Source organism: Halyomorpha halys, unplaced genomic scaffold (genome assembly GCF_000696795.3).
Source record: "Halyomorpha halys isolate HHAL.00 unplaced genomic scaffold, Hhal_1.1 Scaffold13.1, whole genome shotgun sequence".
In the NCBI taxonomy this organism is placed as follows: domain Eukaryota; kingdom Metazoa; phylum Arthropoda; class Insecta; order Hemiptera; family Pentatomidae; genus Halyomorpha; species Halyomorpha halys.
Window position 1 is genome coordinate 557,219 of NW_027104938.1, and position 12,933 is coordinate 570,151.

General features: G+C 30.7%; 2 protein-coding genes across 2 annotated transcripts in view; both read left to right on the forward strand.

The window, feature by feature from the left end:
• LOC106679618 (uncharacterized) overlaps nt 1-976 on the forward strand; it is a 12,297-nt gene extending 11,321 nt beyond the window's left edge. The window contains exon 7 of the mRNA XM_014418882.3: nt 336-976. Coding sequence (XP_014274368.1) covers nt 336-412 — 77 coding nt within the window. The 3' untranslated portion in view covers nt 413-976. The remainder of the gene's footprint in view (nt 1-335) is intronic.
• Nucleotides 977-4,825: 3,849 nt separating this feature from the next.
• Nucleotides 4,826-7,294, forward strand: LOC106679449 (septin-1). The gene has a single exon (XM_014418631.2). The coding sequence runs from the start codon at nt 4,928-4,930 to the stop codon at nt 5,993-5,995; it is 1,068 nt and encodes a 355-aa protein (XP_014274117.1). The 5' UTR covers nt 4,826-4,927; the 3' UTR covers nt 5,996-7,294.
• The last annotated feature ends 5,639 nt before the right edge of the window (nt 7,295-12,933 follow it).

Below are 12,933 nucleotides of genomic sequence, written 5' to 3' on the forward strand. Positions count from 1 at the left end.
TATAATAAGTGGACTTACTGTAATAGTCTCTTCAATGCTGGAATTCATCTTCAAGGTAATAAGTGCTACTCTCTTGAGAAACTTCCACCGTTGAGCCAAGAATACCATCCGTTCCCTTTCCGGTCCTTTGTCTGCCTACTCTCATTTCCACAGCCTTCTTGGCTTACTTAACTGTTATATATTAGTTAATCCACTGCAAATTTGACGTTGGGTATCTACATTTTGAAATAGATTTATGGCCAAATTTTGTACCATTTTTACAATTTATGTTTTAGTTCTTGTTTATTTATTTTTGTGAAAAACTAACATGATTCTAATGACTTTTTTTTTTTTAGGTGCTAAAAGTAGAGGAGAAATCTACGAAGGACTCGATAATATTTTTCCAATCCTCAAAAGTTATCGGAAGCCTTAAACACATTCTGTTTTATTGGAAGATTATCTGTTGAGCTGACCATACGTAATTAATTGTAGGAAAAAATGGTACACAATATAGCAGAAAAAACTATTTATTAGTCACCAACGTTTCAGTCCACAGTGCTTCATTGTGAATTATGGCATTCCCAATCTGTCACAATTCAGCCCCGATGAAGCCTTGTATACTGGGACGAAACATTGGTGATTTATAGTTTATTCTGCTATTTCATGTACCTTTTTTGACTGCTACCTTGACCATCTTTTTACAATCACATTCTGTTGTAGAATTAGATATCAAAGCTAAGGCTGTGTATGTTATTATATGTCTTATTTATTCTTGTTTGCTTAATTTATTCATGTTTTTAAACTCTTAAAATAATTTTAGCATGTTCATTTTTAATAATACTTTCAATTGTTTTCTTGCTATGAACTTCTATTTGTTATGCAGTATGATTCATAAATTATTAATGTATACTGTCGGAGCTATACACTATTTAGCAAAATTAGTTGTTACTGGTTGTTTGTGAGGTATTTGACTAATAAAAAATGATTTGATATTGAATTATATTTTCTATAATTTTTCCCTGAAGCATCTTAATATGTTTCTTTTAATAATCTATTTTAAACCTTTCTTGCCTGTTTACTTTATGAGACCAAATAGAAAACCAACAAATTGACAAATATACCAAATGTTTTTTAATTCTTCTACGCATATAATTACTGTAACTTTAGTAACATATTTGGTAGCCAAAAAATTTAAAATTGGATAGTAAGTCTAGTTAATACAGTTACAAGAAAATTGATCGATACCGATAAATAAGAAATAATACTTGATAGAAGGAGAAGATGGTTGGGGAGGGGTGTGGTTAGCATTGATACACAAATAAGTAAAACTTATTTATTTGTACCGATGTTTTGACCTGAATCTCAGACCTTCATCAAAACAAAGTAACAACAAACAAACCTGGAAATATACATTAAAAAAATTAAGTAGATAGTATTTGATACTAATAGAAGATAAAATACAATATTATACAGGTAGAAATTGTACTAAATAAATGATATAAAAAAGTTATTAAAAATCAGACAGTGCACATGTAAATAAATTAATAAACATAGTGAAAGGTGCGGAAAAAAATTTAAATGATGAATAACTGAAATTAATGTAATAAAATATGTAAATAATGATTAAAGATGTATAAATAGAGAAAACAATTTAAATTGTTCAAATGAAATAAATTGTTATATATGATACGATGGACAAGAAAGAAAACGGAGGATATACTACAGTAGATAAAAGATTCACTGTAATATAGCTGAGTAAAAAGTAATAACTAAAATTTATATAGAATGTCCAGAAAAATGAATAAGGAAAGGTCAGAAGAAAGAAAAATTTTAAATAGACCGATTACTGACTTGGGTGAAGTTGCCGTCAAGAGCGGGTGGGAACAACATCGCTCAGTAGAGACTGGGTGTACAAGTACAAAAATACATTAAACCAAGCGGAAATTGTTACCAGCATAAATAACACCTCTTTACAAATAAAATACAAATGAAAGAAGGAGAAAATGAAAGAAAAATATAACAAGAATAGAGTAACAAATAATGGCTGAAATAATTAATTTAATTTTTAATGGAATAGTTTTTATTGATAGCACAATATAAAAATAAAATGATGAACAATGAAACCAATAAAATAGGAAATAAAAATAAATATAGGAATATCTTATTTTTTTTCAGACAATTCATATTGTAAACTATTATCTTGGTATAAATTAAACTGCTGCTTTGTTCAAATCGTGGTAAATCTGGCAGACTAAAGTTTTGATTTATTTTAGAATCGGATGTATTCCAAAGATAGTACTGTAGTCAGGGGTTACTCTACTGGAATCTTCCTGCAGACTGTCTCTAAGCTATTAGTGTGTCACAATATAGCCACAGCCTATAGGTACAATATGTGGCATATGTCTTATTCTAAACTAAAAAAAAATTAGTTGTCAGATTTGCCTCTGTGTAAACAAAGCAGAGATATAATCAAGATAGTAGTTTATATGAATTATAGAAAAAAAAAAAAAAAAAGATGGCCCTTATTAAAAAGTAACTTAAAAAGATCCACAATTGTTTATTTATGATTTATTTGTTTTTATAATGAGACTTAAATGGCTGGTTATATGAAAACTACCCTAATAGAACAATTTGATATTTACGATTTCACACGATTATATACTTATACTTTAAATATTAATAATTAATAAAATAAAATTATCTGGACCACTTTATAAAGTTACAACTTGAAGAACTTCCATGGTCATACTCTAGGGATACTGGCCAACTACTAAAGATAGTATCTGCATTCATCCCTAGAGCACTCAATTATATGCCAAGGTCGGTATTTGTGTAAGAAATTACCAAAGGTTTTTTTATTTTGTATTTAACCTATTTTTAAGACTGTACTGTAGGCTTTAGTCACATTTGACAATCCTATTAGCATTGGATCAGTCTGCAGTAGAACTCCAGTGGAGAAAATATTCCCAGACTATTGTACTATCTTTGGGATACATCTAATTAAAAAATAAATAATTTTTTTTGTCAGATGTGCCAGTGGTTAAGTAAAGCAGCTATGATTAAGTTCAGCTAAAACCAGTTCTAAGATAAATAAAATTCTTAACTCTTTTGAGTTAGTCCCATTATCGCTTTGATAACAGATTCTGGTTCGATAGCATTTATCTCATGTTTCTAAACTTATTTCTCTAATTTTATTATTTCACATGATTTTGAACTAACTGCCTCATACTGTATGTTCATAACAGTTCGGTAATTTTATAAAATAAGTAAATAAAAACATTATGGAGAGAAAATTTAACAAATCATTAAAACAATTTTTAACATAGCAAATCTGGAAAATTTCGACAAATTGGTTGCTCCTGATGAAACGAATTTTCCATTTTTTAAACTGTTTTTTCTAGGTTTGTTCCAATAATGGGTTAGTTTCAAGGAGCGGTTTGAGAGTCAGCAACTGTCTAGAGCATGCGCAGTAAGTGTTTTCCCCTCCCAAATCCTCTACTGCGCATGCGCCTGATAGTTTGCTGACTCTCAAACCGGTCATTGGAACGAACCTAATTTCTGACTTCGGAACATGCGTAGTACGGGTTTTTCTCTTCCAAAACGTGTACTGCGTTTGGATAATTAAATTAAGAAATATCTGATTAAAATAATCAAACGAAAGATGAATTTATAGGTTATATAGTACTATTGCTATACATTTTTTATCATCTACCATCTAATTTACGTTACGTTTCACCTATCTTTATTTTCTTCCTTTTTATTATATAAATCGAGTTAGGGACGATTCAAGTCAATCTGCTAGAATCCAGACTGTCATTGAAACTAACCACATAGAGGTCCCTTATGATGAATCAAAACGTTTACCACTTGCCGCAAGTATAAGACTTATGCAAATGTTTGGCATGACGTTATCCACCTTTGTCTTCTTATCTTATCTTATATTTTGATTTTTGTCGGCTAATTCGACCTTTGTTCTTGATTTTTTATCAGAAACTTGTTAATTTAATTACCTGGACATATATTGCCTTTATAAATGTGCATTAGTGCTATAAAAAATTAACCGTTAAAGTTAATTAACAAGATTTTAAACAATGTATTTACTTCACATCGATAGAATTTTAAAATATGCAATCTTAAACAAGAGTTAATTATTGAATCCGAAAGTTGGGGAAATTTGTTTATAGATTAAAATACGGAGGACACAAATATTCATCTGTTGACAGTTCTAAAATAATGCAAACTGAAAACAAACGTTTTGATGCAGCAACACAAGCGCCATTTGATTTATCCACAAAACCTGACATTCGACGTAAGGACCACAAGTTCAGGCCAAATTGTACCAACTAATTCAAATAATCCCATCCACACACTTGCGCAAATGTGAATTTTTCATATTATTATCCTACCTTAATTAACCTTATTGTTGTAATGTTCTTAGTTGGTTTTTTGGTATCTTTTTAGCCCTGATGAAGCCCTGCAAAGTGGGGCGAAACGTCGGACATTAAATAGTTAAAAGCTATTTATTCTTTGACCGCAATCCTGACTATCTTCTTATAATTTAATTTTTCATTGTTTGGGAAACGTGTTTTTAGAAGATAAATCCGATGATTCCAAATTTTCTATCATTCGAGCATTTTCTCCGGAATCTATTTGTCTTAATCTTACGATTTAAACGTCCATATTTGGTTATAATTCCAACAGACCGCGTAGAGGCTGTTTTAACGACATAAAATCCCAAATAAAAAAATTAGACGACGCACGCGGTAAGATTTTTTTATTCAGAAACGGTCACCTCGCAAGCGCCGGCCAGTTTGACAATAGTAAAACGTGTTGGAACGAGCAGGGATTTATCGATAATCAAAAAATTATGTCTAAGGTTATAGTTTACAAAGAGTGGATCAATAGTTGAATACTATAGAGTAATAATACAACTAAGATTGTCTTCAAAATGTCTGATGGAGTAGTTAGTGAAGAGAAGCCAAGTTTTGTTGGTATTGCTAATTTACCAAACCAAGTTCTTAGGAAATCTGTTAAAAAAGGATTCGAATTTACTTTAATGGTTGTTGGAGAGTCAGGATTAGGTAAATCTACTCTTATTAACAGTCTTTTCCTGACTGATCAGTCCCCAGAGAGGAAAATACCCCATGATGTCAACAAGCTTAACCAAACTGTTGAAGCTTCATGTGTTGAAATTGATGAGAGTGGTGTGAAACTCCGTCTAACTGTGGTGGATACTCCAGGATTCGGAAATGCTATTGACAATTCAGATAGCTTTAAGGTCATCCTTCAATATATAGATGATAAGTTCAAAAGATTTTTTAGAGATGAGAGTGGAGTTAACAGGAAAAACATTATAGATAACAGAGTTCATTGTTGCTTTTATTTCATATCACCTTATGGACATGGGTTAAAACCACTTGATATTGAGTTTATGAAGATGTTACACAACAAAGTCAATATTGTTCCAATTATAGCCAAAGCAGACTGTCTTACAAAAAATGAAAAGCTCAGATTAAAAGAACGAGTAAAGGCAGAAATAGAAAGTAATGGAATTAAAATTTACAATTTACCCGAATGTGATAGCGATGAAGATGAAGAATACAAAGAAGAATCGAGACGACTAAAAGAAGCTGTCCCATTTGCAGTTTGTGGATCAAACACTTTATTTGAAGCTAAGGGAAGAAAAGTAAGGGGAAGATCATATTCTTGGGGTATATTAGATATCGAAAATCCCGAACATTGTGATTTCATTATGTTAAGATCCATGCTAATGACATACATGCCAGATCTTCAGGATGCCACGCATTACATTCATTATGAAAATTATCGTTCTGAACAATTAGCAAAAGGTTTACTCCCTCTACCTCCACCCAAAAAAGTATTAGCCTCATTAGATGATAAAATACTTGTCCAAAATTATAAAGATAAAATTCTGCTAGAGAAGGAAGCAGAGATAAAAAGAATGCAAGAAATGCTGGCTAAAATGCAAGCAAAAATTCAAAACCAGCCCTTGTAATGTTTATTTTTGTACTTATTTGTTTTATTTTTAAGAAAAACAAAACCTTAATACCTCTATCTTCATTTGTTTCTATATTTTGTACATTTTGTACAACTGCCCATTATCTAGTCTGGGTACAAATTATTACATTAGAAGTAGATAAATCTTAACCTTTACATGCACTTTGAGAATTACATTATTCAAAATTATATAAACTTATTCTATATCGATATTGATCATTATATGAATTGAGAAAAGCCTTTGTATGTAATTACCTTAATTATTTGATGTCTTATATTCGAGTTATAAGGGTTTTGTCCCAATTTTATAGTTTTATATCATCTTTAGTCTTGAAATTTATATTGTTGTACTATGACATTTAATAGAAGGCATTATTTATATATATTGGTTTAATTTTTAATTATACATTTTTTTTTTTGTAAACTGTCCATCTACTTGACATTTCTTTTGCATATTATACCATGTTTACTTATTAATTTGAAAGGGTTTGGCCTCATTCCAACACTACTTGTTGCTCTTTAGTTTGTGTTCATATGTCAATATAATTATGAATCTAAAATTGTATGTCAAAGTTCATAAGAACTACTTCTAATGTAATAATTTGTCGATGGGCAGGGGTCTGAAATACTGTACAAAACATAAAATAAAGGAGAAAATTAGTAGTAAGAATTTATTTCTTTGAAAAGGAAACAAATAATTATAAAATATTTTAAACTCTTAGGAGGAGATTAAATGATGAAGTTTATAACAATCATACCACGTTTATTAAGATTATATGTATTAAATGATTGACTACATTTTTCAAATTATGAAGAAGATGGTAGTGGATGCAGTAAAAAGTAAACAAAAAATAGTTAACAACTATTTATTAAGTTTAGATATACTTCAATTCATATTATATTTAATTTATAGTTCAATTTAATTTATATTGCAGGAAGACAGTAATAAAGGTTTCAAAATACTAAAAGAAAACTATTTATTTTTAACCAACGTTTTGCCCCGCAAAGTGCCTATTGGCAGTTAACATCTCTGTTTCAATCTAACAACCCTACAAAGTGGGTTGAAGTGTTGGTTAAAAATAAAGTTTTCTTTTACTATTTTGAAACCTTTATTGACTACCACTCAGACTATTTTCTTCCAATTTAATTTATAATTTAATGAACTCATCAATTTATTGTACTGGTAGGTTTTATATCTGATATTTGGATCGCTGCATTAAAATGGGATTAGGAAAAAGAACTTTATACCATTTAGATAATTTTAAACTTTAAAAACACATTTGTTGATTATATGATATAGATATGCATGTATAATAGATTTTAATTTTAATTTTTAAATCAATATTTGTAAATTTTTGGGCTTTATTTTAATTATTTGATGAAGTTGTCACTTTATTATAATGATTTTGTAAGATATAAAGTTTCTATTTTAAATGAAAATAAATTTTGTTTTGGATAAATAAGGTCCTGTCAGTTGTATCGAAAAGAATCTAATTTATGTTTATAATATTTTTATATTCTGTTTATGAATTATATGTTTAAAAAAATTGCAGTTATCCACGTATACTGTACTTTTTGTTTTATTTCACTTATCTTTAATATTTTGTTTTTATATTTGGCATTTCTCAGAGGACTCAAATATAATATGTATAAATACTTATATATGTTGATTGTATTCTTATATTATCAATGAATTTACTTTATTCTTATATATTTTTTAAATATAATCTATGTATTTAAGAAGATATAAATAAGTATATGTTCATAAAATAATCATCATTAGTTGTCTACTGCTTAAAATAATTTATCAGTATAATTTAGGTTCAGGATGGACTCATTAAATATTTTTGTGCAAATTTAAACAAATTAGACATTATGGACAATTAAAATTTAAATTTTGGGTTAATTAGAGGGGGATGCTATTGTAACATAAATAAATTAAATAGAAGATAACAATCATAGGTATTTATTTTAATTGTATCGAAGCTCGTTAGGTTTTTGATGTATATACTGAATCTAAATATTGTTGATGTGTACCTGATGATGGGGTGACGACTCCGAAATGTTGTTATTTATGAATTATTTTTAAATAAAGGAAATTAAACAAGGAAAATAATTTTCACTTAACTAAAAAATGTATTACCGTAAAATTGTTGAATGAATTTTAATTATTATTTTTTTTCGAATAATTATCTTAAATTAGAATTAGACAATTTTTTTTATGTTTTGCAACTCACCTTTGGGATTACTTCATCAAGATAAAGAAACTCCAAAGTTAGTTTAAAAGAATCAAATGTTAAAATTAAATTGTTTTGATAATTTAATAAAACAAAAGGTTATTTTGAGATATGCATGTAACCATCATCACAGAATCATAGTTACATTATAAAAGTCTGAGATGTTAGAATGTCGAACTGGGACAGTGAAAAGGTGTTTCTCCTCCACCTCTATCCAAAAAGGTATTAGTTTTGTCAGATGATAAAACACTTGCTCAAAATAGTAAGGACAAAATAATGAAGGAGAAAGATGCAAGAAATTTTGGCTAAGATGGAAGCAAAAATACACTAGCTCTTGTAATGTATAAATACAGCTCTGCTGAAAAACAATTTCTATTACTCTGAAGCAAAATTATTCTATGACTGATAATACAATTATAAAACACAAATTCATGGTTAAAAATATACCACACAGAATACTTTTTGACTAAAAAATAAATGTGGAAGATAAAAATATTTTTTTATTTTTAAATTTATTCATTCATATTTACATCTGTATTAAAATATATACAAGTAAGTTTGAGGTTAGTTATACAATGGATAGAGATATGTGAAGAGGCCATCTTCTTTTCAGATCCAGTGAAGGAGAAACAATTTTGTTTCTCCAAAAAAAAACCCCAAAAAAGTGGGTTCTACTGATTCTGTCTATCCATCTGGTTTTTGGCCTCCACATGGTCTCTTGCCTACTATACTAGCATTTATTGTTGTGAAGAAGCATCTTAATGGATTGCTTTGAGCCACATATCCTATCCATCTTAACCTCCTTTCCTTCATATTATGAGATCTTGACTGACCAGTCTCTGCAAGCAGTTCCCTCTCAGTTCTTCTCCTCTATATGTTAAGGCTCTGCTCCCTGATTGCTCATGTAATTGTACGGAGGACTTTCTGTTCAAATCTCTCGATTCTGTTTTCTAGAGTACCTCTTAGAGCCCAGGTCTCACAGCTGTATATCTATCATTGTTACTAGAAATAAAAAAATACATAAATAGCAAATATGAAAGAATTTGATGATTAAACAAAAAAAAAAAAAAATCAAATCAGTACCGTTACAACCCATGAAGGTTCAGGGGTGCAGTATGGAAATACTGCATCCTTTGTATGGAATACTGTTACTAGATCAATAGTTGTGTAAGAAGGTGATTTAGTCAGAATCACACTCGACCACGGAATTTTTACCCAATTCATGAGGCTGGGTGGATTCCAGGGAGCTCTCGAACCCACAGGGCTGACTCATAGCTACAGTGAAACAGAAAATAATTATCTACCACAGCTGGACTCGAAACCAAGTCCTTGGAGTTAGTAGTACAGTGCCTTACCAATGAGCTATGCGTTCCCACTGATGATTAACTTAACAAAAAATGACTGCTTTCATGTTGTTATAATAGTCAGATTTTGCCATCAGAAAGCTTACCTAATATAAAGTATATTATAATGGAAATTATTGCCATTATGGTTAATAAAAAAATTCTGTTTTGAACGTATAAGGATTAATTTAGTCTCAAAGTTGAGTGGTAAGTGAAAATTATTTTTCTAAATAAAATAAAATAAATTTATCATGAAAGTTTGGTTTTGTGAAGTCTATCACACGTAGAAACTTATTTCTATATATTTTTTTACTATGGAGAATCTTGAGAACTTGTGGACTGGGACATTTATGTTTGTTTAGAAAAGGCGAAGAGGAAACTATAATAAAATATTAATCAATAGGACTTACGAAACCTTTTAAAGTGGTTAAGCTTGAAATCATAGCCTACCTTGAGAGTGATCAGAAACCTCTAAAATGTAATAGGGCTATAATATAGTGTATAAGAAACCTTTATTCAATATTTCATATTTTTAAGGCTTCTATAAGCTTTGCAGTTTAATCTCAAATTAATTCTACCTTTTCAGGCTTATGTTTTTACTAGTATAGATGAGGTTTCTTACTTGAAAGTAGCTTTAACTAAATGAGAATAATTAATGATTAAATCCTGGAAAATACTTTACAAATTATTTAAAGCTGTTAAAAAACTTCTGTGGAAGATACTATATATTTTTTTCCATACCTCTATTTTTATTTATTGTTTCTAAAAATTGCATAGCTATTTAGATCTCAAGGTTAGTGATTTGTTGTTAGTGAACGATCCATTATTATTTTTATTTCATTATTGCACAATAGCATTGTTGTGGTTGCCATGGTGAAATAAGAACACTGGCGATATCTGCGTAGACAAGAGGTGTTACGGTTGCCATGGTGAAATAAAAACACTGGCTAGATCTGTGTAGACAAGAGGTGTTACGGTTGTCATGGTGAAAACAAAACACGAGCGATATGTTTTTTAGACGAGTGGGTTTTGTTTTTGTGAAGGCGACAGTTTGATTTTGGAACACTTATGTTCAGACGAGTGGGTTTTGGTTTTGTGAAAGTGACAGTTTTGATTTTGAAACACGTTACGATTGTTCAATGTGAAGTGGTAATAGTTTAAAGGCCCTCTGTCTTTACTATTTGATCCGAAATAGCACCATATGAGAAATATTATCATATGTGTGGTTTTTTTTTTTTCAAAATTACGGTGTTCTCCTTCAATGGACGGCCATTAACACTAGAAGTGGAGATATAGTGGAGTGCGTAGCAATGAATCTTCAGCACGTCCTGGATAAGAGAATTGTTGCAGGTGTCATCCTAAAACTTCTGAGGAAGGTGAGACGGAAAGAAAATATCGGACAACCTTATGTTCTGCCAAGAGCACACACAAAGACTACGTGGGGTTTGAACTAAATTTTATTTTGTTTTTATTTTTTATTCACTTTTATACTCTTTTGGATAATAATGTAAATATAGTTATTAAGGTTAAGCATTTAAGTTAAGGTTAAGTCAACCTATGTTTTGAATTGTTTTATTAATTGATAAGAATTCTTTTTTTCCCCTTTTACCCCTTTGTGTACATATATTTCTTATTATTATTAAACTTTTGTACATATAGTTCTGTAGTCCTTTCTCTGCTTTCAACTTGTTAATTTACTTTTTTTTTTGTTTTGGTTGTTGTTCACGGAATATTACGATAATTCAACAGGTGGGTAGGTAACACCACTAGATTTTCTGTTATCTACATGTAAAGGTATTCGCCAGTGGTCACAACTCAACAGTTATTTATATAGGGGTATATTTTAGTTACATTGTGGGCATATTGTTTCGGGGTTTTCGTAATTTCCAGGGGAAAAAATACGTGGCGCCTAACGAGCAATTTATTCTTCATTTTTTTTTTCTTCTTTGTCGTTATTATTATTTTTTCCCCTTTAACTCACCCCCTTCTCCACTGAGCGTGGGCAAGTATAAACCATAAATATATAACTAAGGATAAATAAAAATTTGCGGTTATAGCATCTATTGGTAACCCCTTTTCGGTCCAATGCATCGGTGGCTTTAATACATTTAAGGCCTATGCAATATTTTATCTGGGACATCTATCTCTTACATGCGTTCGGCCATGAGAATTTCCTATTCGATTTCGATGACACCCTTTTTTCGACTCGGGTCATTTTTTATCCGAAGAAGAGTTGTGACATTCGGGTAGTTTTCCCATGGCGAGGACGCGACGTAATGTTGCGAGCGCCGTTGATAGATTAGATTTACGATGATGTTTTCTGGAGCAGTGGAGAAGAATCGCAGGGACAAAAGACATCCTAGTCCCCCCCCCCGCTTATCTGCGGTGCGGGTGAGCGGGCGTCAAGTGGACCGGGGAGCATATGCGCTTCAATAATAGACTGTGGCTCGCTCTATTAGCCCTCTCGGCTACAATTATTTATTTATCGTCACGGTCACAGCTGTGCGTTCTCCCTCAACCCCAAGCGAAAATTGTCACCACAAACCCCTCGTAGTCATTATTAACACTTAGAGTCACCCCTTCATCGACTGCTGGTCTTTCATCGATCCCGACTCTGCTGATGACGGTCTGTCAGGAACGGCAGGGTGCATGGTTAAACACGGAGTCAGATAGAGATGTTTTTGATGGGTAACAGGGATAGTACAAGAGCACAAGAGGAGAAAAAAGGCAGTTATCTCACCCCAATTTTTGATTACTTTAATGAAAACTATGTATAATTAATGGTCAGAATTCATGAGTCTGCCAAGTTCAGGGGGAATAAAACATGGCGGCTGTTTCAAAGCGATAAAAAAAATAATTTTTCATTCGGAGCTCTATATCTCAAAAAGTAGGAACAACACAAGAAAACCTAAGAGAACGTCATTTAAAGAAGAGTAAATTTGCTAAAATATGAGCCTTAATAGAGTTATTTACGTTAATTAATTTTCGAGATATAGCTTTTTAAAAATCAACATTTCATAAAAAAGTTGTATGGGACATACTGAAAGATCAGTAATTAGTGAATTTATTTTGAAAAATCTATATCTCAAAAACCATTTGACCTACAGATGTCTATTAGCACTCAAATTAAAGCTAGTTTAATGAGCTATAAAGTATTTTATGATGTTTATCTTCGTAGGAGTAATAGTTTACATGAAATTCGCTAAAATATATTGATTTATAGTTGTATGGACAAATTTTCATTTGCCAAATTTATATTGATATGTGAATATCATAAAAACTACTACCCTTACGAAGATAGGTGTCTTAAACTACTTTATAGTAAGTTAAATTTCTTTTATTTTGAGTCTTGGCAG